Source organism: Battus philenor, unplaced genomic scaffold (genome assembly GCF_028537555.1).
Source record: "Battus philenor isolate CCGP_79_NKW_IND1 unplaced genomic scaffold, ilBatPhil1.0.hap1 SCAF_30, whole genome shotgun sequence".
Taxonomy (NCBI): Eukaryota; Metazoa; Arthropoda; class Insecta; order Lepidoptera; family Papilionidae; genus Battus; species Battus philenor.
Genome location: NW_027181694.1, coordinates 495,401 through 522,865, shown reverse-complemented (window position 1 = coordinate 522,865; position 27,465 = coordinate 495,401). Strand labels below are relative to the sequence as shown.

The 27,465-nt window shown below is 38.3% G+C and overlaps 2 protein-coding genes across 2 annotated transcripts in view; one reads left to right on the top strand and one right to left on the bottom strand.

The window, feature by feature from the left end:
- The window catches only part of alpha-Cat (catenin alpha), a 93,838-nt gene that overhangs the window by 60,872 nt on the left and 5,501 nt on the right, over nucleotides 1-27,465 (bottom strand). The window contains exons 5-15 of the mRNA XM_068771088.1: nucleotides 26,770-26,979; nucleotides 26,034-26,157; nucleotides 25,090-25,151; nucleotides 23,417-23,535; nucleotides 21,777-21,891; nucleotides 20,778-20,893; nucleotides 20,215-20,332; nucleotides 19,431-19,523; nucleotides 19,063-19,219; nucleotides 18,733-18,838; nucleotides 17,620-17,714 (exon numbers count right to left, since the gene is read on the bottom strand). Coding sequence (XP_068627189.1) covers nucleotides 17,620-17,714; nucleotides 18,733-18,838; nucleotides 19,063-19,219; nucleotides 19,431-19,523; nucleotides 20,215-20,332; nucleotides 20,778-20,893; nucleotides 21,777-21,891; nucleotides 23,417-23,535; nucleotides 25,090-25,151; nucleotides 26,034-26,157; nucleotides 26,770-26,979 — 1,315 coding nt within the window. The remainder of the gene's footprint in view (nucleotides 1-17,619; nucleotides 17,715-18,732; nucleotides 18,839-19,062; nucleotides 19,220-19,430; nucleotides 19,524-20,214; nucleotides 20,333-20,777; nucleotides 20,894-21,776; nucleotides 21,892-23,416; nucleotides 23,536-25,089; nucleotides 25,152-26,033; nucleotides 26,158-26,769; nucleotides 26,980-27,465) is intronic.
- Nucleotides 6,899-13,484, top strand: LOC137927381 (larval cuticle protein LCP-17-like). Its single transcript, XM_068771180.1, has 4 exons — nucleotides 6,899-6,933; nucleotides 10,954-11,151; nucleotides 12,077-12,181; nucleotides 13,211-13,484. Exons 1-4 carry the CDS (start codon nucleotides 6,931-6,933, stop codon nucleotides 13,304-13,306), a joined length of 402 nt encoding a protein of 133 aa, XP_068627281.1. The 5' UTR covers nucleotides 6,899-6,930; the 3' UTR covers nucleotides 13,307-13,484.

The window sequence follows — 27,465 nt, the reverse complement described above, 5'->3', positions numbered from 1 at the left end:
TGACAGGGACTTTATTTACACATAATTTTTTCAGAGTTTTATCTTCATTCGACACTCACTTTCATACTTCTCAATTTCTTTTGTTCTTTCCTTTTATCCTTCACAATATCTTGCAATTTTTGTTCTTTCATTCTTTCTTGCTTTCATCGCCTTCCTTTCCTTATCTTTTTTACTCTTAGGTGGCTAGGTACATTTTTATTTTACAATCTTTATCTTTATTTTTTTGATATCACAGATTTGTTTGGTGAAGTTTCCTTTTTTTATGGCCCCCGTTATTGGGAGCCTCTCGTACCCCCTATCTGGTGTGGGACGGGGACTTTTTGTTTACATTTATTTTATTTTTTCACATACTTTTTTTTTATTTTCTTTGTCTTCTTTCATACTTCATATCATCTGTCGTTCATTTCTTTCTTTCCACAATTCCACTATCTTTCTCTTTCTCTCTGTATCGCCTTTCCTATAATTTTTTTGGTGAAGTTTCCTTGGAGCTGTACCAAGCGTTTCGACTCAACGTTTCTTATGTTCCCTCTACCTTATTTGGAATTACAATCCTGGTCTCTTCAGGGTCAAAGTGAACAGGTACCAACTGCCTGTGACCTTCGACCAGATCCTCGGTTTACAACAGTCGAACTGCTGGCCAAAGGCGGACACTAGTAACCGCTAAAAATATGTGTATACCATGTACCTTATTTGGACGACCCAGGTCTCTTCAGGGTCAGAGAGAACAGGAACCTACTGTCTGCGATCTTCGATCAGATCCTCGCTTTACAACAGTCAAATTTATGGCCAAAGGCGGACACTAGCAACCTCTAAAAAAATGTGTAAGGATACCTATGCGAGGTAAGAAATTCCAGAGCTGACCCAGTGTTGATCTTACAAAGTGTTGCCATAAATAAACCGCAATGCAAAAACACAATTCATCGGTGTTGCAACGAGCAGCCGGCTCCCACTTGACCCTCTTCAAGCCGCGGGCGATCTGGGGTCTGCAGTGACCAAATACGGATGAAATATAATTTGTATTACGTAATCTTGTTAAGACGGAATGTTTCAGCGCGAAATCGCTCTCTATTCAGAGAGAGGATATTTCTTTAGCGCCTATAATCCACATATATTTATATACTATCCACATCCGCGACTTTGTCCGCGTGGAAATAATTTTTTTTCCTCTAAAATAAAATTATCCCAATGTACTCCTTATCACATCAGCTACCTGCCAATATAAATCCCGTCAAAATCGGTATAGCCGTTTCAAATATTATCCGTAACAAACAGACAGACAGAAATTTAAATATAGGTAATTTTGATATATGTACCGTATGTATGCATGTAGTAAAAGGAAGTTACTTTATTATTACAAACGAACATTCCAATTTTATTCTCATAGATTAACATTTCCGACCTGCCAAATGCATCCAGGAAACACTATGAATTTTTACAATAATAAACATTTTTTTATTAGCGACAGTGCCTTTGTTTTTACAATTGTGTTCAACATTTAAGTTTTTGATACAGTGTCTCCTATGTCTCTTATTCTATTTTAACGGCGCAATAATAATGTCCAGTTTAATATTAAGTAGGCAGGTGAAGTGTGAGGAAAGAGAAAAGCATAGCAAATGTTGGCGTAGTTAGAAATTACTCTATTAAAGGGGAAGTCCCTTTATTGTGATATTTCTCATTTAATTTATTATCACACCAGCACTTTACTATCTCAAACGCTTGCTTTGTTCCATTTGAAGTTGATGCTGTTAGCCCGGAGGCTTTCACATCTTCATCGACACTGAAATCACAGAGCGTAAGGTTCCGTGAACATAGACTCAAACAGTTTTGTCCGTTTTATACTTAGCACTTATAGGAAATAGTTCTACAAGTAAAAATTCGCCAAACGTATAAGAAACACTGTATTCAATATCGCTAGTCGATTTGGTTCTCGATTCTCTTCTGGCTTGTTCCTGCGCTTCTTTATATTGCCGCTATATCTAAACATTTTGGGTAGTACAACTAGTGGGTGAGTGAACGCGCACAGGTCTGCCTGTAGGTACTGTGCGAGAGAGACAGCAATAGGGATTAATGTTCGACGTACTATTGGTTGATTCGGCGAATCACGTATATATTTGTAGTGTCAAAGAGCTGTATGTCTTCGACATATAAGTGATGGTGAGGTTCTATGTACTTCTTATTACTGACGGGTTCTACCTTACGGTCTAGGTGAATATCATCGTTTGTAATGTAAGAGAGCTGCTTAATTAGTACTAATTTTCACTGCGCGTCGTTAGATTTTCGAGGTTACGTCGTTTTGGGTTCGAGCCTTTAATTTTTTTTTTTGGAATTTTTTTTTCCAAGAGATGGCAACACTTTTGTTTCTAATCGCGCCATGCCATCAAAACTCGGGGATTCCCTTTCTAACTAAAAATCAACGCAATTTTAATACAGTTTTATTTTCACTTTGTTTTGCTAATTTTAGAGTTCAGTTTCAATTACACAGTGTGTTGTGCTTTTTTTAAAAGATAATTATAAATTTATATAAATTTTAACGTGTTGTTTCTGGTTACAAAAAAAGTATATATTATTCCAATTTATTTATCGGCAGAGTCATAATATTTATGTTTTTTAAATGTTTACTTTGTTCAATATTCTTTTTGAAAAGTAGTATTTTCGAGACCCTGGAACCTATCTTCGATCTTTACATGGTTTGCTATAGAAAATCTTAATTCACTTTGCGGCGTTTCAATTTGCGTCGTGTTTTTTTGGAACGTAACCACGACGCAAAGTGAGATATTGGTGTAATTTGATACGTATAGCATTTAACTATACGAAGGATAGACGATCTTTTATAGGTCCTCGGAAGGCGCTGCATGTAGGCAGTTTTATTCCAGACCTATTTGTAATCCATTCATGATTTCCACGTAGAAGTTTATGTCCAATTGCTTTGTAAAGATCATTTATATTCAAATTTCACATACGCAATCACAGTCAAGTTTATTTTTATGGCTAATTATCCTGTCAAAATTTTGAGGACCTATCATTACACCTAATTATTGATACAGAAGTGTTTCACATTTAATTGTTTCCTCTCTCACTTTATCCTCTTACAAACGTTACAACTTCTTATAATCTCCTTCTTTCTTTCACAGATCCTTTCGTTCAAACTCGTACTTTTAAAAGTGGAGACAAATTAAAATATAATCACCTTTTTTATTAATTTAATGTGTCGACAATAATAAAATATTTACGAAAAAATAAAGACAACTATATCATAAAATGTAGAGTAATGGAAGAAGTTAAACATACCCTGAATGTGGTCGATGTGTATATATATATATATATATATATATATATATATAGAGAGAGAGAGAGAGCAGTATTCTAGCCTTTTCTACTTCAACAAAGGCTTTATTATTTAAATTAATAAAAATATTTGTGAGCTTTGCAATGATCCTATGAGGTATACCATAATAGATTTAAAAGCCTCTATAATAAATAAAAATATGATCAAATTCTCTTTCCATTGCTTCATGGGATACAATACATTAAGGCAGTGTAAACCAAAACCTTTGAAGATGATGGTCTTTGACCAATCTGTGTTTTTTTTTTTTAATTTATTTTTACAAAATTTCCTCTAACATAGAGACTATGTATTTCTGTTTACAATTTCTAGACAACCCATGTGTGTTGCCGGTGATGAGATACGTATCCGATACGTGGTCACTTACGACGGGCATCATAAGACTCAAGGTCACCCAGAGACCAAGGTATAGGGATATGCTCGGAATTTCAGAAATAAGGAGATCAGCAAAAGAACCAACATCACCGACGTAGCTCGAAGAATTGCTCGTCTGACAGTAGGCGGGGCATATCGCTCGTGCAACGAACGACCCACTTGGTGGACAGACGACATAGTGAAGGTTAGGTTAGGTTAGGTTAGGTTAGGAAGCGCAGGACCTGTCATCGTATCGATCTTCACGGAAAACCTAGTTGAAATGAAGAATGTGCTCATTTATCAGACAAAAGCTTCAAAGTATTCTTACCTATTTTAAATCGTTCTGTATAAGCGTTCACTTTTCTATAGCAATGCCAATAACTTCTGCCACTACGCTTTTACCTACTCTTGGAACTTTATTATATATACGTACACCAAGATCCGTAGAAGTGTTAACTTGAACTAGATCGTGCGACCAACTGCCGAACGGGATCGGCAGAGGACAGATCCCGCTCGGAGACGACGCCGTCAGCGCAAATGGTGCTCCCCACCATAAACGGGGCCTTCGGAGTCGCGCAAGTTTAGGGTGAGGGCCCTAAACTCCCACTAGCTTCGGCGACTCTGAGGCGGACGATGGTTCGACGTGGTCTCGAACCATCGTGATAGCGCCACGAGGATTTCGGGGGTAGCGTATCCACGCATACCCCGGGACAAGCTATCGAAAATAGCACGGCGCGAGGGGAGACCGCGTGGCGATCGCTGACCGGGAGATACTGCGGTCCCCCGTACAGCGCAGAGGGATAGTATAGGGTTAGTGGGTAGGCATCCCATATACCCCCGTCGTCCCCCCAGAGGCGGGGCATCTTGAACGTGTGGAAGATTTTCGCCCCGAAACCAAAAAAAAAGGTTAGACACTGATCCACGAGGGTTTCGGGGGTAGCGTGAATCATACACCCATACCCCGGAATGGGCTATCTAAAATAGCACGGCGCGAGGGAAGACCGCGTGGCGATCCCTGACCGGGAGATACCGCGGTCCCCCGTATAGCACAGAGGGATATCACCGGGGGGATTTTAGTGGGTAGACATCCCACATACCTCCGTCCTCCCCCCAGAGTCGGGGCATCTTGAGCGTCCGGAAGATTTCCCCCCCGAAACCAAAAAAAAAAGGTTAGACACTGATCCACGAGGGTTTTCGGGGGTAACGTGAATCATACACGCATACCCCGGGGCGGGCTATCGAAAAATAGCACGGCGCGATGGAAGACCGCGTGGTGATCCCTGAACGGAAGACGCCGCGATCCCCCGTATAGCGCAGAGGACGATCACAGGGGGGGAGGGGTTAGTGGGTAGAAATCCCACATACCCCTGTCCTCCCCCCAGAGGCAGGGCGTCTTGAGCGTCCGGAAGTTTCCCCTCCCCTCCGAAACCAAAAAAAAAAGGTCGTGCGAGCCAACCCAGTGGAGGTGGTAGGAACCTCCACTGGGTTGGCTGCGTCTACCTGCACATATCACCTCCTAGACACCACATCACTAGGATGACCTTCCACGAGGTTTTATCACCAACAGTAATATATAACTATTCGTCACCTTGACATTACCATCACCGTTTTATTTATAAAAAAATAAACAGACGATCTGAATTAATAACCGCATTTAAATAAACGTTCACCGAATACAGAAAATTGGGGTGACCATGAATATATATTCGTCAGGATTTCCTTTTTTAATTTTATTCTTTGTAGGTGAAACATTTGACATGTGTCTCGCCTGGTGTCAAGATGATACATGCTTCCATAGAAACTTCCATAGAAACCTATTCACACTTTTCTAGAAGACTCCTTAGTTATGATTGTCTGGAAATAATGGCGCCGGAAGATTATTTCATACCTTGGCTCGCAATATAGAAGTACACCTATGCCCCGATTTACACGGTACTTGTTTTACACGGTTTTCCAAAAAAAAAATTTTTTTTTGGTATTTACCGCACTCTACTAAATGCTACTGCGATTGAACACGTGCGCTGTGTACACATCTCACGGGGAATCCCGAGCTTATGCGCCGACTTGCTGCACACGCACACTGTGTCTGTATTTCTTCGCAAAAAATTAAAGTTTTATCTACGGAAAATTGTATTTGAGTGAAAGTTTCACAGTTTTAGAAAGATTTAACTTCACATATTCGTAAATTACAAGTGAGTGCATAATTTAGATTACTATAAATAAAAAACAGTGTTTCCGTAATATACCAAATAATTTATTTTTATTTCTGTGTGCACCTCAAAATATTGAAAAAAATCACAACTGTTAAATAGCAAAATTATGCATTTTCTGCAAGCTTTTCGATTTACACGATTTTGACTTGATAATTTTTAATTTTCGATTTACACGTTTTTCTCAGGAACGTATCTACCGTGTAAATCGGGGGATAGGTGTATTACATTAATATATTTAAAATATATAAGACAACGGACGTTAATACGACTCTACACTCCTATATTTTAATTATTTTTATAGCGTTCTCCCTTAATAATAAGAATAATAAGGTTTTATTTTATTCCATACAAATGACTTAAAACTTAATAATTTTAAATAATAATTGATTTTGAATTAATTTTGTATTGACCCCGTCAGGGTAAAAGCCTCCTTCAAAGCGTTCCTGCCTTACGATATTTTTTTTTAATGGAATCAGGCGTTACCTTGCGGAAGTCCATCCTAAGCAAGAAAGGGACCAATATTTAGCCACTTCCGCACATGCAGTGGTAGTCGTGCAACAAAGTGCACCGCCCACCAGCCCGCTGATAAATGCGTATAAATGTGTATGCCTTTTTGTTAAATTCCAGTAAAAAGTTTTAACTTGATCGAAGCATATCGACCTTTGTCTCTTTACACTTTTAGTTTGATATTATAATGTACACATCATACATTGTTAATTTTCATTTATATAGCATCTGTTTAGTTTAAATCTGTCTGATAGATCAGCATTCCCATCGTGCGACAGCTTGCTATATATTGAAATAATATACGATTAAAAAGCGCAAATGCAAATAAACATATTTTGAATTTTATTAACATAGTCAGGAATATCTCGAATGTTTTAACATTCATGGTCACCCTAGCCGACCACCCCCGTACAATAGCGGATGGCCTTACGGTGCTCATCTTGTATATAAGCTTCGCTAAGCGCAAAGGCAGCCAGTCGAGTGAAACACTTGTGTCATAACATATATATCAACATGGTGAGTTTTAGTGACGTGACAGTGACGAAGTCATATACATATAACATATATATATACATATAAGAGGTTCAAATTCTTAAATGCTTTTACATATATTTACAATCACCCTGTATAAACCTATAACTGAAATATAGTATGTATAATTTTTTGTATCGGAATACTCCAGTTACTTTGGCAGTGTCTCCAGGGACATATAGTAAACAATGATTAACCCTTAAATGCATGACTGTTATTTATACTTTAAAAATATATATATCTAACAGTTAAGTACACAACAATGCAGGGAAAAATGGCACAAAATATGTATATCTTTAATATTTTTATACTTATTTATTGAAAAAACCATGTTGCAGGTATACAACACTATGCATTTACTTTTAATTGTAGTACCCATTCCACATTTAAGTCGTATGTTGCAGTTTTATATCTTTATGCATTTAAGAGTTAATTTTATTTCATATTATTTTATTAACATTATATATCATTTCTAAAACTTTACATGGTGGTAACATTATATTAATTTACAGCAAACCAGCTGTACTTTCCTTTTACTTTACATCTATTTCTAATCATATATAAAGACATAACTCTCGAGATATATTACGTAATTTTTTCTTGAACGCTCTTTATTACATTATTTTTTATTTATTAAGCCATTTATTTATGTAAAGGGTGTATCATATATCCAATAATCCTGTGTATATAAGTACATATGTATTCCGGTAGAGCACTGAGACTTGCGATCCTAGATCTCGAGTTCAATTCCTGTCTTATCTTATATAATTCAAACTTCGTGCCTAGGATTGCCTCAAGCGTGGCGATTATGGTACATTGTCTCTCTCTCTCTCTCTCTCTATATATATATATATATATATATATATCTTTGAGGTATGCCCAGGCCCTGCAGTGGTCATCTATGAACTGACTATGATTATTACTAACTATGATTAATATAACACTTTATATCACTTATATTGATCATTTGTTTTCGTCTAAAAATTCAACAAGTCCAACCATATGACTTCTTCCATCTTAAACCTCCAAGGGTTCCAGGTTTCCGTAATCTCACTCTGATATGAATTCTTAACTGATATATATTTTATAAAAGGTATATACCTACCCAATCTGAAATCTCTAAGCCGAATGGTTCCGTATATATCGTGATGAGTGATTAGGTGATATCTCTATCTTCGTCATTGCATGTAACAAAAGTGGTGAACTTGACAGTCCGGACGCTTTTTTTTAATTTGTAATATTACGCGAGCTACAATTTAATTTAATATATATATATATATATATATATATATATATATATATATATATATATATATATATATATATATATATATATTATTAAATACGGTGTTCGAACTTGAACTCCTCCGAAACGGCTCGACCGATTTTTACCAAATTTAATATGCGTATTCAGTAGGTCTGAGAATCGGCTACTATCTATTTTCTATACCCCTAAGTGATAAAGGTTGTTCACACTTTAAAAAATTTTTTAATTTTTTTAACGAAATTTTTTTGGTTTTTATTATTATGATACAGCATACAAAAATACATACAAACCTAAATTTTCACCCCTCTACGATCAACTCTTATCTTACATTTGTTAATTAAAAACTTTAATTTTTTTTCGCAAAACAACGTTTGCGGGATCAGCTAGTATAGCTATATATTTACACAAATGAATACTGACCTCTTGTATATTTTTTCGGGAGATTCGCGAACCGCAGTTTGACCACCCCTGCCCACCCATATCACTTGAATCATTTTAATGCATCTATTTTTCGTGTATATCTATATATATTCTGTCCTAAAATTTAATATACAGAATGACTAATTAGTTTTGAGAACTTGCATGTAGGTACATTTGTCAAACAAAAGTTCAAACCTTTTACACGCATTACCAAACATCCTGTACATTGCAAAGTCTAATTTTGTAAAGGTTAAATAATTAACTATATTTACATTTGCGTGTTTGAGTTGGTACACGAAACGAGGAGGCCGCAAGATGACATTCTCTGAAGACCTCTGTATGCGGTTTTAGTGATAAGCGGAAGCGATTTAGATGGCGATAATTTTATCATATTGTTTTAAATATTCATTATTATCATATATATCGTAGAAATTAACTCACGCCCACCGCTGGACAAAAATCTCCTACGTAACTCGCTGTAAATTCAATTTATTCGACTCATTCCAGAGCTTTTTACTTATAAAATCTTTCACAGTTCCTCATAAATAATTTACTAATTTTATAGCACCGGCAAGCTTTATTTAAGTTGTCATTTGTCCTTCTATCATAGTAGAAAGACAAATACTAGAGTTACACGCCTAAAAATATTGTACTTTACTACTAAATATGTTACTTTCATCTATTTATTTAATTTTAATGCGACATACTAAAAATTAGTGAATAAAGCCTGCAATACAGATAGTTATAGCACTATATACTACTTCACAGAGCCTTAAGGCTTTGGGTTTTCATCTGTACTTCTATCTATGGCTTACAATACCGGAACTCCGGCATCCCGGACGATTTTTGTCCGGCATTACAAACCGGTATTTATGTATACCATGACAAACATTGAATTTATGCACAATATAAATCTAATTTTAAATAATATTAATTAATTAATTTTTTTTAAGATATACATACAATTTTATTGTATTAAAATCCATATCAGGCACATTTATTACACAAAAGGAGCCGAGTATGGCAACATCGAATAGCGGCGGTGTCGGCAATAAAAAAACGATTGGCTATGTTTTACATCTACTGCCTAATGAATAATGCCTAATGGTCTTCTTTATAAAAATACATAAAGTATGTAACAAAAAAATTAAATAATTTAGATTGGATTTCAAATATCAAATACCTGCATTCAGATTTTAGTTCGATATAAGCCCTACTTCTATCATAGTAGTAAATACACCCAAAAATATATTTGCATAAATTACTTTCCGCTACCGCTTATGTAATGTAACCGCGCCTCATAATGAGGTATGTATTCGACATTATGGGATGCGATCCGGAGTTGCGAAATATACGACTACGGCTTATTTGACTCCGTAATATCGGAAGGTTGTTTTTTTTTAACGTAAACTACGTGGTATTTGCTATTACGTAACGATGATTGGATAAACTTTGAGGGTCCGTGTGGTCTAAATATCGACCTCCTAACACAGGTCCAACTTTCAAGACACTATATGTATGTATCACTTATAAAACCTATATTCCACAGACATTTCGTGTCTTTGTTTTTATAATTGCGTTTAATATTTACGTTTTTCAATTGATAGTGTTTACTAAGTATCTTGATATATTTTAACGACGCCATAACAATGTCCAGTTCAACATTACGTTTCGCGCGACCACTTCCTCGTCCCTACTCCATATTGACATCATCAGGTTGTGCACCATCTGTGCGGTGGTTGCCGATTTGACCACTTCGATATATCTTGCGAATTGCTAGTATCATTTTAAAATAACCAAAGTTCGTAAAAGATGAAAATATGAAAATATTTTTACGTAGTGTGTATTAATAATTATAATATATAGTATGCGGTAGAAGTAACCACAACAGGTATAACATCGAAATATCTCTATAACCTGCGGATATATATATATATATATATATATACGCTTTCTTAAGTCAAATTCATACAACTACATTTTTAACAAGTTTTTATTTCTAATCAACAATATATTCACCTTCGTACAAATCAATGCCGGAGCGGTAACAAATCAATCGGTTTTTCTGAATGTCGACAAAGACGACATTACTTTCCGGTCCCCCTAACATGTATATATATATATATATATATATATATATATATATATATATATATTACATACAGTATTTTGTAAAATCCGTTCTTAGCTAGCCTATTTATTAAATTGCCCTCCTGTGGGGGGATTAGAAAAAAGTATTCTTGTTGAGCTTTTATCGCCTTCTCACCTCTGACACTATCTGAATAGATAATAGATTGTTGTATGTTGAACACCCCCAGAAACTACTCATCATCACACTCCTGGTGGCGTTCGCCGCGGCTGACGTGTCCCACATCGTGCCCAGAAGCAGCGACGCCGACGCCAAGATCATCAAACAGGATCAGGACTTGGGACTCGAGGGCCAGTACCAATGGGCCATCGAAACTGAGAATGGCATCTCCGCACACGAGCACGGTGCCCTGAACAACCCTCAGGGGGTGAGTTGTTTACCTTACCAGCTCCAATAAACCCACTGTTGGACTAGACCATGGATGCACAGACCGCGGCCCGCCGGTCGAATACTGGTGGCCCGCCGACAGCAAAAATAATACTCTCGTACATTCGAAAAATATTGAATTCTATTCCAGAATAAAACCAAAAAAAATTAAATACATATACTTCTGGCGGCCGGCCCGCCTTCAATTCATGATTTGCCCGAGTGGCCCCTAGTCTTAATAAGTCTGTGCAATCTTGGACTAGACGAAACATAGACGTTTCATCATCAAAGATAAAAACCTTTTACCAAGGATTTGAGATTCCTCGAGGAGTTGGGTTGGCTTGAGTAAGACTAACCCAGACGAAAAATGAGCAGTGGCGCCTGGTTAAGAAAAGCAGCCCGTAGAGACAAGACAAGACAAGAGAGCTTGAAATGAGGGAGAATAGAAGAACCAAGGTGTTTATCTAAATAACCATGAGCGAGTCACATTGCTGCTTGAAATCCAAGGTCGTTGGCAGAAAGGTTTTCAAATGACGACCACGAGACCCATTGGTAAAAGTAGCTGGATTCGAGTGTCGCAAGAATGGATCCATATGGTGGCTTCGGCTTAGCCAGTTGCCTATTACCTGGTTACCATTACTATCGCTTTCAAAAAGGCTTAAGTTCTGGAAGTGATGGAAGATACTCCATCACCCTAATCGTCAAATAAATAAAAGGTTCTTTTACGATTTGTCTGGGGCAATCGACAGCCAACGCCATCTATCGGCTCTAATTGACATCACAGCGCCCCAAGCGCCATCTTGTATCGAATATAATAAACTTTGTCTACGTTATATATAACTTACAAATATAAGCTTATACTTATTGAATTGTGATGTAGATATTGAGTTAATATTAAATATTAAAGTACATGTACGTTTTAACAGGAGAACCCATCGCAAGTGGCCCAAGGGGAAGCGCAATGGACAGCGCCCAACGGCGAAGTCATTCAGCTTCAATATGTAGCCGATGAGAACGGATTCCAAGCGCAGGTAATTAGTTTTAAATACGAAATTGCAACTATTAAGTACAACCAATCATTTTTTTTATTAATGACGAAAACCTTTGAAACCGTATAAGGCAATATATTGTATGGGATTCCTAATTTCCCACCAAAACCATCGTAGTGGGCATAATCATTACTTTAGATGGGAACTTGCATCTCTTAAAGCCTCCGGAACATTTAAAACGGTGGATACGTTACTAATTTGCCAACAAACTTTTAAGCTTTCATCACCTATTTTCAATCATCCTTTGTTAAATGATGATGATTTTAATTGATATTTACATTACTTCTTTATTATTTTTATATAGAATACCGTACATTAATCTAAAACAAATGAGTTGCCTGTACATTCACCCGTTTAAAGATTTTACACGTATCAATAATCATCCTGTATATCTCCAAGTATACACGCACACACACACACACACACACACATACAAAGTTCTATCAACTAAAGTTTTGCTCTTATACCTTATTTATCTAGTAATTTTATTGATATTGTCATATAATGCAGGAATATATATATATATATATATATATATATACATATATATAATTCTTCTGCTTGCTGGCCACTGCAAGAGGCTATATACCAGTGTTTCCCAAACTTTTTTGTGCACACCTCAATTTTGCATTTCAAAAATTTCAAATCCCCCCGCTCCCCCTCCCCTCGCATAACAATAACTTTTATATTAAAACGCCTATTTCAAATCAACGCCACCTGAATACTTTAAAACACAATACATAAGTTGCAATGGACAATTCAGATGCAAACTAATTTTAGTTCAACGATAGAAGCGCAGGAAACTTTACCTAACGCCATACACTCATTCGACATTTTTGTCTCGTCAAGCGAAATTATATTCAAGTACTATTAAAGACTGCGAAATTTAAAATCGTTTTTGCAAAATGCAGTTCATTTTACAATTGCCCACTACTGGGGCATATTCCACATGTTGGAGAACAATGCTGTATCCAATCAGTACAGTGAAATAAACTAAACCATTTTTTTCAGGGCTCACATCTGCCAACCCCACCGCCGATCCCAGAGGCCATCCTCAGGGCTTTGGAGTACATCAGGGCCCACCCCCCACCGCCTGAGAAGAACTAAGTTCAACTCCTGACAATTACATCAGATCAAACATTTTAGATGCTAAGAAAATGACGTAAATCGTCGATTTATATATCTATTGTAATTCTAAAATCCAATTCCAAATTATATCCCCACCATCATGCCAGCCGAAGAACAACCACAGCAAATCATAAACGTCCCATCACACCACCGCGATGATGTCTTCCGCTGCCCAAGTCTGACCGTCTCCGACCTTCACCATGTCAGACAACCCAGAAGCCTTCCCGCCTGTCTACCAGCTGGTGGTCGCCAAGAACCTTTCGACCCGTGCAATTATTTATGCTATTTCCGTGACTTTCGGTTTTCCACAGAACAAACAAACAGATGTTTTTGTAAACACACATAAAGATGTATTTACATGTGGCTGTTTAAACAGTGTGCAGGAATCATGAAAAATCTACTCGACATCAAAGAAAATGTCAATTAACAAAACAGATGCATGTGGACGCATGCTTACAAGCTACATCTGTAACCTTAGTTCTTCAACGTCAGATCTAACACAGTGAACATTCAATAGCATTTTGTGGACGTGCGAAAGGGACAGACTATTGTGGGCGTCAACTATTGTAAAGATGTATTCACATGCGACTATTTTTATTGTGTGCAAATGACATCATGAAAAATCTAAATAGTATTATACGTATATTTTTCGATGTCTGTACTTAAGAAAGGTGCATATAAACGCATGCTTACATTGTTGTTAATGATTAAACATATGTGCAATTTTTCTTATAAACTATCGAGTGAATTGTTTAGTTATATATTTACTTATAAATGAATTATAAATACTCAACTGTATGTTACAAACTGTAGAATTTCTGTGATAGGAGAAACTTAATATATTAAGTTACAACTTAGATTTTGCTTATTATTTAATTCTAAATCACCTCAACATACTTTTACAGATAATACTTTAAAACTGTTTTATGCTGAACATCTACAAAACGGGATCTAAAACAGTATATAGCATGTAGTATTCCCTCCATTGTTTCAACTAAAACATACAAGGTCATTTTTCATGGGTAAATATATACCACGTTGGTTATCAAAAAGCCTTTATATCTATATTACAATCAAATAAAATTACATTACCCGGCGATAAGTATTGCACATCGACCTTCGGAAAGAGACAATCGGCTAATTTCGGCTTCGTAGAGCGTTATCTCTGTCGCACGAAATACAACGACTGACAAAACGTCACATACGTAGTGTGGGACAGAGATAGTGCTCTACGAAGCCGAAATTAGCCGATTTTTTTTTACTTTTACTACTGAAAAGCTATAAGTATGTAGTATTCCCTCCATTGTTTCAACTAAAAAATACAAGGTAATTTTTTAAAGGTGTAAAAACCTTAAAATGGTAAATATATACCACATTGGGTATCAAAAAGCCTTCAGATCTATAATACAATCAAATAAAATTACAGCATCCAGCGATAAATATTGTACATCGCCTTTTGGAAAGAGACAATCGGCTTATTTCGGCTTCGTCGAGCGCTATCTCTGTCGCACGATATACAACAACTGACAAAACGTCACATAGGTAGTGTTGGACAGAGATAGTGCTCTACGAAGTCGAAATTAACCGATTTTTTAAACTTTAACTACTGAAAAGCTATAAGTATGTAGTATTCCCTTCATTGTTTCAACTAAAACATACTAGGTCATTTTTTATGTGTAAAAACCTTAAAAGGGTAAATATATACCATATTGGTTATCAAAAAGCCTTTATATCTGTAATACAATCAAATTAAATTACAGCACTCGGCGATAAATATTGTACATCGTCTTTTGGAAAGAGACATTCGGCTAATTTCGGCTTCGTAGAGCGCTATCTCTGTCGCACGTAATACAACGACTGACAAAACGTCACATAGGTAGTGTGGGAAAGAGATAGTGCTCTACGAAGCCGAAATTAGCCGATTTTTTTTAAACTTTTACTACTGAAAAGCTATAATTAGCGGGAAAAGGTAATAAATAAATATATATATATATATATATATAAATATATATATATATATATATATATATATATATATATATATATATATATATATAGATGCATTACGTACGCATATGTGACGTCAAATTATATATATTCGAGCCTGCAATTCATTTTAAGAATCCTTTGTTATTCAATGAGAACTGCAAATGGCCTGAACGGAAAATGCAGCGGTGGTCGTATACGCCCCACATGGCATGGAATGTGTTCAAGAAATAAAAACATATTCAATATACAACTTTCATTTAAGAACATTTGTGTTACGTCATGTGTTGGCTTATTATTGAAAGAACTTTTGTATTTAGAATCTCGGAATGCGAACGTGCGAGAAAGAGAGATACAATCAAATATGGTTTTTGTCATTAAAAAAACAATTTAATTCTGTATTCATCTAATAGAAATACATTGAAGTCGCCTCCATAATTTCTTAGCTCATGATTTAGGAAAATCTGCATAATGTTTAACTTTTAATATTTAATGGAATCAGGCGTAAGAAAAGGATCAATATTTAGCCACTTCCGCACATGCAGTGGTAGTCGTGCAACAAAGTGCACAGCCCGCCAGCCCGCTGATAAATGCGTATGCGGCAAACAATGCGAATTACACAACTGCTACCGTTAAACCACTCAACACGTGTTTCACCCCTCCACGGGGCATCTTCAGGAGTTATGTTACACCGATTAGTGCCAAACACAGAGTCAACTTTTAATAAAAACATGGAGTAACAAGCAATTGCAGCTCAACGATAGAAGACTACGACTTGCTATAGGTTCCAGGTTCGATTCCCACATTACATTCTTATATATTTCACACTGTGCATTAATTATATAGGATTGCAACTGCTGATAAACAAGTTTCAAAAGGATGAACACCAGTGTCCTCTGCGTACCATAATACCAAACTTACTACTATACATTAACACAGGTAGATGAGTGGTATATATATATATATATATATATATATATATATATATATATACCACTCATCTACCTGACCCTTCCGCTACGTGAATTCATCTCAGATGAAGCTATAAAAGCCTCCGGACTAGCAACATTAATATCATTATAAACAATATAAAGTAACTTAAAGTACAAGATAATATATATATACTAGCTGATCCCGCAAACGTTGTTTTGCAAAAAAAAATACTTTTAATTTTCAATTTTAAAAATAAGGGTTGATCGTAGAGGGGTGAAAATTTAGGGTTGTACATATTTTTGTATGTTGTATCATAAAAAAATAAAAACAAAAAATTGCGTCAAAAAAATAAAAAAAATTTTAAGGGTGAACAACCCTTATCACTTGGGGGTATGAAAAATAGATAGTAGCCGATTCTCAGATCTACTGAATACGCATATGAAATTTGGTAAAAATCGGTCAAGCCGTTTCAGAGGAGTGACCCTGACCCTTTCGCTCCGTGAATTCATCTCAAATGAAGCTATAAAAGCCTCCGGACTAGCAGCATTATATATACATATATATGCTCGATTTTTTCCTGCACTATATGAAAATATCAATAAAATTATAAAATAAATAATTAAGGTATCAAACATAAATTTTAGTGGGTAAAATCTTAAATCTGTTTACGCAAGACGCATGTCTAATAAAACAGCTGTCGTCACCTAAACTGATCACCGACTTGCTTTAATAAAAAAGAATCACCACCAAACGACTGAGGTACTTACTTACCTTCAAGTGATTCTTCTTTACGTGATTCTTATTCAAGTGATTCTTCTTCGAGTGATTCTTTTATGCGGTCCACCGCATAAAAACACGACATACGTACAATGCGATTAAAATAAGAATAGGACGGGCTCTCGGCTAACTTCACTCACATAAGTACGGTCAGCATTAAATATATAAAATAAAAAATAATAATAATTGTTTTCGTTGATTGTTTAATTTGTTCTACAATGAGCAAAAGAGGTAGTGTTTTACATCGGCGAGCTCGAGAGATTATCAGCAATGTTGATAAGTACTTCGAGGAAGAGAAAAAACGTGCCATTATGTTGTTGGACCAGTTAAAACAAGCAAGAATTGTACCAGGGCCAGATGGCAATATTCATATATCGCGTGATGTATTTGGAAGTTTCATTAAGCATTTGGAAACTGCTTCGAAGGTAGCCGAGCGAGTGACTTTAGCCACTGGTATTATTTTTTAACATTGCTTTTTTTGCACACTATACCAAGTTCCCGTTGTGACGTCACAACATGGCGCTAGGCCGGTCCTATTCTTATTTTAATCGCATTGTAAATATATCTATACCTATATGTAGTGAAATTCCACTTACCCTGGTCACGGAGCACGGTGACAGCTTCGAGGACCCGCTTCGTGTAGATACAGGGCTCATAGTTGTCCATCTCTTGCGTCACCACCGAACAGACCCTGGACAAGAGGGTTTTTACACATCTAATATATAAAATTCTCGTGTCACGGTGTTCGAACTTGAACTCCTCTGAAACGACTCGACCGATTTTTACCAAATTTTACATGCGTATTCAGTATGTCTGAGAATCGGCTACTATCTATTTTCCATACCCCCAAGTGATAAAGGTTGTTCACCCTTAAAAATTTTTTTTTATTTTTTGACGATTTTTTTTGTTTTTATTTTTTTATGATACAACATACAAACATAAATTTTCACCCCTCTACGATCAACCCTTATTTTTAAATTAAAAATATTTTTTTTTGCAAAACAACGTTTGCGGGATCAGCTAGTTTGGATATAGGCTTCACGTTGACTTTCTACATGAGCAGTTTGCAACTGCATCTAGGGTCTTTGAAAACCTTTACAAGGGCATAGACCTCCCTCAACGACTTTAACAAGGTCTTACCAGACCTTAAGGCTTCAGTCATTCTGGCCAACGCCACTTAAACCAATACGACAATTTCAGTAATTTTATTTACCTACGGAACTCTCCATTGCCGATTCGACCTCGTAGAGAAATCATAACCCTCAACTTATATATTATTAATATATATATATATATATTTGTTAATACAACTCTCTATGGACTGAAGTAGAGGTACTAGCCCATGCCGAGGCCTCCTAGGAAGCCTTCGAACTTTGCTAAGGCTTAAAAAGGCTCCTGAAAAAGGTTGCCATTGAATTATTAATACAAGTTTAGAAAACTTTTCAAAGACAACCTCAACTCTATCTACACTTTATATATTTTAAATGGACCCTATTCACTTTTGACTTTAAAACAAACGCTTTAAATACAAGGCAAACTCTACCAGTCATTTCCCCCCATCTCCCCCTCCTCCCCCCCTACTTACACTTTAGGCTTTTATTTTGTATTTAGGTAGTCGCGTTCTTAGGGGGAGGCCTATACCTTCTTGGAGACAAGACCTATATATCGTAACAGAAATATTTGGAATAATTAGTCTTCATTTATTTTACCTTGCCGCCCGCCCTCTAATAGCACCGGCGGTCCTCTCCAAGGAGTCAGGGTCACCCTCCTGCAATGCCACTACGCACTTGTTCACGTCCTCCAGGATATGGTTCTCTGTGGAGATAAAACTAGTCAGTATACAGGGAGATTGCTTATAGGTGAATGTTACTCATTGGATCTGTGTTGGTGGTATTCTAGAAAGTGATCACTTTTTACAGGGTGATGCGTAATAGATCAAATCACGTAGAGAAATGATGTGGGAAAATAGAGAGGGAGTATGGGAAAAGTGAAGTGTGAGAAAGAGGGCAGAGGAAGAAAGAGAAAGAGAGCATACTAACCGCTGACGGCGAGGAAGTCGTCGATAGTAGTGACGTCATCAACGGCGAGAGTAAGTAGGCGAACAGCTGCATCCCACGCAGCTGCGAACGCTGTACCGTTATCCTGAGCCACCCGAGACCTGCAGCGAGCCGCCAACACTCGCGCCGCGTTGATCACCTGATAAACATCACTCGATATCAAGTGCTCACTCATCATCATGTCAGCTGATAGACGCACACCTGTGGACGCCATTCGACGACCTTTAGATGAAGTCTACCAGTTACGGATACGTTAAAGTGGTACTTATTCTTCATCAGCTGGAGGTCAGTTCCATCACATCTCTACCACCATCCCGTGACAAGTCTTGATGTTTGTTATCAAACCTTACCTGCGGGCACAGAGCTTCGATCTGGGCGGCTGCATGACGCACCATCTTCACACCGTCTTCGTTGTTCGACATGGAGCACACCAGGTTCGCCACCTACCATCAAACATAACATCACCACCACCTCGACCACAGTAAATCATTAATGACACCAGTTAAAAATCCATCATGATCATTATGTCAGCCATAGGGCTTCCACTAGACATGACCTCCCCCCCTTCCCCCCTAGATTACTAATAGCTGCTTGCATCCGGCGTCTTCAACCATAACAAGGTCATCTGCCACCTTGTGGACGGACGTACCAAAATTCCCAAACTTAACCGTCAATCAATGATTTTTAAAACTACCCTCAATTTATCTCGCACGGCAAGTAAAAAAATAATTATAAAATTTGAAAATCGAACACTTTAGTTGACGGCAAGTTCATACTCTCGTTTCAGCTTCGTTATGGTGTTAACATTTGTATGTTTACATTGTATTATTTTTACGATAGACTCCAGTAGGCTTAAGGTTGCAGATAGGCGAATATGATAGAAGAACAGGAGAGTGAAAGGAAAAGAGAGAGGAAGTGTAGTGGGAAAAGACAGTAAAGTGAAGAAGAGTGGAGAATGATAGACAATGGGAAAAATGCAGATGAGAGTCACGGAGAACGTAGAAGCGTGATAGAAATGGAAAGAACAGTACAGAGTTGAGGAAGATAAGTGAAGGCAAAGATTACGCGTGGAAGAGAACTGTAAAAGAAGAGTGAAGATTAGGAGAAATGAAGGTGAATTAGTGGAGGGCGTACCTCGACGAGCTTGTTGGCGTGCTCGGTGAACATGATCGCGTACTCTTCAACCTCCTTCTCGTTGCCGTTGCGGGCAGCTTCCATCAGCACCAGCAGCGGCACGTTCGTCTCCAGGAAGCTGTCGCAGTGAAATACTCAATTACCACCGGTTTCTGAACAAACTTTCTGATATTTCTCACTAAACATATATACATATACATAAACATTTATATGTTCATCCCGTATTTCTTGTTGACAGGTAGAGCAAGGGGGAAAAGATTAACCAACTCTCTATTTCTTCTTCACTGAACTTCATTTCAAAGCCAAAGTAAAACCACAAGTCAATTCACAATCTAATCCTAGTAAAACCTACTCCATTTCTCTATTCTACTCACTCTGCTTTTTGTATTCCATTAATCTCACCCTCTCTATCCCCTCCCCTCTTTTTTCTACTCCGTCAATTCCCTCTTTCAACTTCTCTACTTTATACCAAACTCTCCCCCGATCCCCACAATCTACTTCAAGATGAAAGTAAAAGGGGGAGCTTTCTGGAACCTGATGATACTGATCGTCGTTTACTCTACCTATCGGACACGTGGTCGACGACCGCCTTGCGCAGCTGCCGGCGCAGATCGCGCGTCTTACGGCACATGTGCTCGATGGCTCGCTCCAGACCCTCGGACTGCTCCGCTTTGCCCGCCTGATCAACAACAGGCAACAACAATTTTTAATAAAAGATTACTTAATTTAGATACTGCTTCTTTATAAGATGACGTCACGAAGGCGAGAGGGAAGCGGTAGTCTGTCTCTCTCACTCCTATAGCACCAATCGCACACTAGATTGTGTCTAGAATACCATACAGCTATACATAGTAAGAAAAAGCGTTTTCAAAATTCATATTACTACATATTAAAATTAATTATTATTTACTATGTGTCGGATTCAAATAGAAAAAAAAATGTAACATATTTCATTACACCTATAAACAATTCCCGTGTATATACTTATTTTATTATATTTATTGACACTTTTTTGTACACCATAGATAATAAATAGAAGTAAAATAAAACAATTCGTATGGTACAAGAGGCGGTCTTATCGCTCGAGGTGATCTCTACCAGACAACCTTTGGATAGAGATGAGAGACGTGAAGAAGGCAGTTTATGGTGTACATATATTGCTATACACACATACATGTATACAAACATATATACACATATATATATGTATATATTTACATGTGTGTACATATATATACATATAAATATGTGAGTTTGTAAAACATCTTAATATCCATCTTACACAATAGCGGTATAGTCGTGAGACAGAGAGAGCTATACTTCTGCATTCATTCACCTCTTTCATGAGACACATTTTTTTCATTTCACATTTCACACACACGCACGCACACAGGCACACACACACACTGTGTCTGTATGTACTATATACATACACACACACAAATATATATCTATGTGTGTCTTTGTGTGTGTATGTATGGATACTTTCGTAGTTTTCTACCTATAGAGACTACAGAAATGAGGAACGAGGAAGCATCAGCTTTGGTCAATCCAAATTGAACCTTAACACATTGAAGATAAGAATCACTCACATTGCTCATGTATTCATGGAGAAGTTCCTGCAAAGCCTGACGCACCGCATTGCACTCTGCAACGATTCGCTCGCGGCGCTCGTCCCTGCAACAAGATAGTCGTAGAATGCCCACAGCTGGACATACTTCCCCCCACCACCCCCACTATTTCCAACAGAACTGGTTCAAAGCGATCTTCATCCAGCGTCCTTACCCAGATCGTCTGTCCACTTTTTGGATAGACACTCTTCGCTTGCCAATCACCTGGTCTATTTAAACAAGATGGGGTAAAATAGGATTCTTGCTTCTGATGATCAACCATGCAGAATATAAGGGGCAATGGTTCATGTTATTATCCGTTAAGGATCGTTTAAATTGATCACCAGTAAAGAAACTATTTTTTGATAGACTGAACTACACTGCTGTTCAAATGGCATTTAGTTTCCAAGGGTTCGTGGTGCCAGGGCAAAGAACCCATTCCAAGGCTTCCTTGGAAATTCCACATGTTACAGACTTACGTCGGGACACCCCCTTCCTCCTCCTCCTCCCTTAGTAGCATTACATGGATGACCTTGACTTGATCAGTTGCTATCTAACATCTGTTTAGATCACGCACGAGTCTAACAATCGTGAGGCAATCGACTGCCAGCGCCATCTATCGAAGATGTCACAGATCACAACCCTTCCATGCAGAGTACCAATATAAGAAACATTGTTTACTATCACTTCTATGGTCTACTGAAATTTATAAGATGACAGACAACCTTGCTGAGGTCAAAAGACCCTGGACGAAGACCGCTTCCAACCGGTCCTGTTTGAAATCCATGTCCAGCGGTGGACAAGTTGCTGTATAGAGTACTACAAGAACACATTTTTGGACCTTTAGTTTTAAAAAGATGAGATAAGATGACGGACAACCTTGCTGAGGTCAAAAGACCCTGGACGAAGACCGCTTCCAACCGGTCCTGTTTGAAATCCATGTCCAGCAGTGGACAAGTTGCTGTATAGAGTACTACAAGAACACATTTTTGGACCTTTAGTTTTAAAAAGATGAGATAAGATGACGGACAACCTTGCTGAGGTCAAAAGACCCTGGACGAAGACCGCTTCCAACCGGTCCTGTTTGAAATCCATGTCCAGCGGTGGACAAGTTGCTGTATAGAGTACTACAAGAACACATTTTTGGACCTTTAGTTTTAAAAAGATGAGATAAGATGACGGACAACCTTGCTGAGGTCAAAAGACCCTGGACGAAGACCGCTTCCAACCGGTCCTGTTTGAAATCTATGTCCAGCGGTGGACAAGTTGCTGTAAAGACTACTACAAGAACACATATTAGAACCTTTAATTTTATCCTATCATTTTTTGTCCCAGAATTCCCAAGAGGGAGAGGGCGTCCAAAAGCTACATGGTGGTCTAATATCAGAAAGGAACTGGAAACCCTTCAACTTGATGCAGGGTCAACCCAGGATAGAGTGGCCTGGCGCAAATTGATAAGGAGACCCGACCCTAAATAAAGGGAAAATGGAAAGAAGAAGAAGAAGAAGATTTTTTGTCACATAATAATATATTTAGATAATTTAAGATTAAAGTTCTAAAGTAAATCTAAATATAGAGACACTAGTGTATACCTGGTGCATGAGCTATCCGCCATAAGAGCAGCTCCGGAGATGATGGACTCGAGCCTCTCCTCCAACGAGGGTCTGGTACGGAGCTCAGAGTACGCCAGCGGCTCCATCACCATGCGCTCCTGGAGATCAGACACGAAATGAGTGCTGGAGTAATCTAGGCAGGGTCTTTTCTGGAACGGGTTTCAGGATCAGCATGATCACTGGTAAATGCAATCAAATCGTCCTTTTTCTTCTTTTCAGCCGATAGATGCCACTTGGAACACATATGCTTCCCTCAAGAGTCGCCACGATGACCGGTCCCACGACCTATACTAAGTCATCGGCCCACTTAGTGGGGGGCCCACCCCCACCTTCGAATTACCAAGTCGAAAGTGGGGCGGTGACTGAGGTATTTAAAATTCACAATTCATTGCATTCTTCAGACTATATACACTCAAACCTATTTTTGTACAGTTGATAGGGACGACATAAAACTTTAACAACACTTTTCAGCGAGTTATTTTAAAATAAAAATTGTAAATAAAATAGAAATATGCAGATAAATAAACAAGTAAACATAACAATATTGTTAAAAGAGTAATCCTAGAATAGACCAAATGTTAGAAATTAAATTAAAACAAGAATTGTAATAGTTGAGATATGGGGAAAAGAAAGAATCGTTGAATGAAAGGAAAATGGATAAAAATGAAAGGTGAAAGAACTGTAGAAAGAAAGATAATAAAAGAATATGTGAGGAACGACTGAAGAACGCGAAATAAAAATAAAAAAAGTCCCTGACCTAAAATTAAGTTAGGGGTACGAGAGGCATAAAACACAGGGCTATAAAAATAAACGTTATCTAGCTGATGAAGACACACCATCTAGTGGACGAAGATCGTCAACGCCATCTAGCTGACTGAGATCTTCAACACTATCTAGCGGACGAAGATCGTCAACGCCATCTAGCTGACTGAGATCTTCAACACTATCTAGCGGACGAAGATCGTCAACGCCATCTAGTAGACAAAGATCTTCAACGCCATCTAGTGGACGAATATCGTCAACGCCATCTAGCAGACTGAGATCTTCAACACTATCTAGCGGACGAAGATCGTCAACGCCATCTAGCTGACTGAGATCTTCAACACTATCTAGCGGACGAAGATCGTCAACGCCATCTAGCTGACTGAGATCTTCAACACTATCTAGCGGACGAAGATCGTCAACGCCATCTAGTAGACAAAGATCTTCAACGCCATCTAGTGGACGAATATCGTCAACGCCATCTAGCAGACTGAGATCTTCAACACTATCTAGCGGACGAAGATCGTCAACGCCATCTAGCTGACTGAGATCTTCAACACTATCTAGCGGACGAAGATCGTCAACGCCATCTAGTAGACAAAGATCTTCAACGCCATCTAGTGGACGAATATCGTCAACGCCATCTAGCAGACTGAGATCTTCAACACTATCTAGCGGACGAAGATCGTCAACGCCATCTAGTAGACAAAGATCTTCAACGCCATCTAGTGGACGAAGATCGTCAACGCCATCTAGCTGACTGAGATCTTCAACACTATCTAGCGGACGAAGATCGTCAACGCCATCTAGTAGACAAAGATCTTCAACGCCATCTAGTGGACGAATATCGTCAACGCCATCTAGCAGACGAAGACCGTCAATATACTTACATCGAAGTCGTCGAGTGCTTGGGCCAGCTCGCCTGGACCTTCGATCGGAGGCCGGTTATTACCTGTAACACAATTAAATTTATCATCATTTCTGCAGTAGGACATCCACAGCTAGACCATGGTTCCCCACAGATTTCCAACAGGCCTGGTTTAAAGCGACATCTAACTTCTTCCAACCGTGGTACCTCAAAACCCCAACGGTCATATGTTCAACTTGTAAATCCGTTGGGGTTTCTCCATAGAGAAATCCCCATCACAGTTATCTTCATGACCACTCATCACCAAAGAAACATCATCCGAGTGTTGTGGGTTCTTTTAGTAAAAGGACTCCAAGTAGCTCTGATATGGGAAGAATGTATGACACTACAGCGATGTACCAAAAGATTGTGATGAAGGAAGAGAGGCGAGGTATGTGAATAAGTAGTAGTATCGTAAGAGAATGAATTAAAATGTGAACAACAGAAAAGAAGAGTAATATTGTAAACAGAAGAACAAGAGTATAAAAAATTTAAACTAAAAAAGGTCCCCGTTCTCAATACGATGATACATACAAGAGGTTCTAAAAAGGGCCATTATGAATATATGATAAACAAATATCACAGTTATTAATATATAAATGTATGCCTTAATCATATCGTCATGGTATCTCTTTCTTCCCCCCCCCCCCTACTGGTAGGGGCTTACTTTGTTAAGAATATCCAGTGTTACAGACCCGATGTGTTGAAATCAATTACTAAATATTAGGGAAAAACATCGAGAAAGATTCATTCGTATTGACGACTGGCCCCTTCCACACTACCCCCAAATCCAAGACCCATGTATAAGTGTTCAATAAAGTTATACTACATATATACATAGTATAAAACCGCCAAAGTGCTAGAGTTATGCGTTGGGATCATATAGATGTGACCAGGTCATCCCCTCCAAAAAGTGTTAGTACCAACCTCCAGGAGGCAGGGGGCGTCCTTGTGCAACCGCTGAAATGGTGTCCACGGCAGAGCAGACAGCGCGAAGCACAAAGTCACGGTTCGCCTTAGCGGCTGCAAGTTCTGGATGACGCACGTACACCTGGAAACCAGCTCTTCAATTAACAAAGACTCAGGTTTGGATGACTCATGTCACAGAAAAACAGTCTCTCACTCTAAGGATCTTGGAAAGAACATTGATTCAGTTATGTGGAGATCCGTAAACGCAGCCAACATTGTCCAACAGATTGGCAAGTTGAACTCACTTTAGTCGTAAGGTCTATGGATCTAATGTCACATTAGTCGTTGGGTATATCAGCCAACTGTCACTAAGACGTGTGGTGTATCCGCCAAGTGTCGCCACTTTAGTCGTGTGAGACTACCGCCAAAATCTTACTTCAGTCGTGGGGTCTGTAGGCCATGTGTCGCCTTAGTCGTGTGAGTCTTCCGCCAAAATCTTACTTCAGTCGTGGGGTGTATCGGATAAATGTCACTTCAGTCGTCGTATAAGCGTGTCAGCCTTATTTCTTATAACTATAATTTCCGGATACCATAATTTTTAAATTAAATCTGAATCGAAATAAATCATACCTATAAACTATTTTTGAATGTTCTCAGTGACAGAACTGGAAAACGTATAAAGCGCTGTGAAGCATTAAGATCGGGAACGCTCTGCCAAGAAAATTAATACGTAAATAGAGATCTGGTAAAATACCTTGGACGCAGTGAGGAGCATGGTGGAGTGCTTCTTCAGCACAGCCCTGGCGGCAGCGAGCTCGTCCTTCATGCGGGGTTCCTTCAGCTCCTTCTGCCTCCTTGCAGCTTGGGCAGCCAGCTCGTTGGCAGAGCGGCCGAATTGACGCGCTGATTCCACCAGCTCGGACTGGGATGACGCTGACTTCAGTTTATCTAAGTCAGTTTCCACCTGGAGAGTAATTATAGAACGAAGTTAATCACCATCATCATATAGCCTTACTCTGCTGGTTATAGACCCCCCCCCCCTTAAATTTTCAATAGGACCTGGATCCAGCATCTTCCGACGACAAGGCCATCTGTCTATCTACATGAGTGGAAGATACAATCGGCTCTAGCTGGTCTGTGGTCAATTCTGAGGAGTAAGTGGCCAGGCAACTGCCACTTGAACACGCAAATCCTCTGAGCCGTTCGTCTACGGATCTCTCAAATCTTGAACTTGCAGGGAAATCCTGAGCATAACCCAGTCCAAGGTTCTTCGAATAAGTGACTTAGTAAAACCGTCATTTCAAAATGTTTTTTTTAATATTTCCTCTAAAATTATGATCTCCTGGAATTCTATTTATGGTGTTCACAAGTAATCACCATACGTAGTATGAAAATATGAATGGAATGATGGTGATGAAGGTTGATGAAAAACGAGAGGTAGAGCTTCGTC

What these genes read in the sequence shown, in the direction of transcription:
- LOC137927381 (XM_068771180.1), top strand. An exon ending in CCCTGAACAACCCTCAGGGG is followed by an intron (nt 11,152 to 12,076) that starts GTGAGTTGTTTA and finishes ACGTTTTAACAG; the next exon opens with GAGAACCCATCGCAAGTGGC. An exon ending in AGAACGGATTCCAAGCGCAG is followed by an intron (nt 12,182 to 13,210) that starts GTAATTAGTTTT and finishes CATTTTTTTCAG; the next exon opens with GGCTCACATCTGCCAACCCC.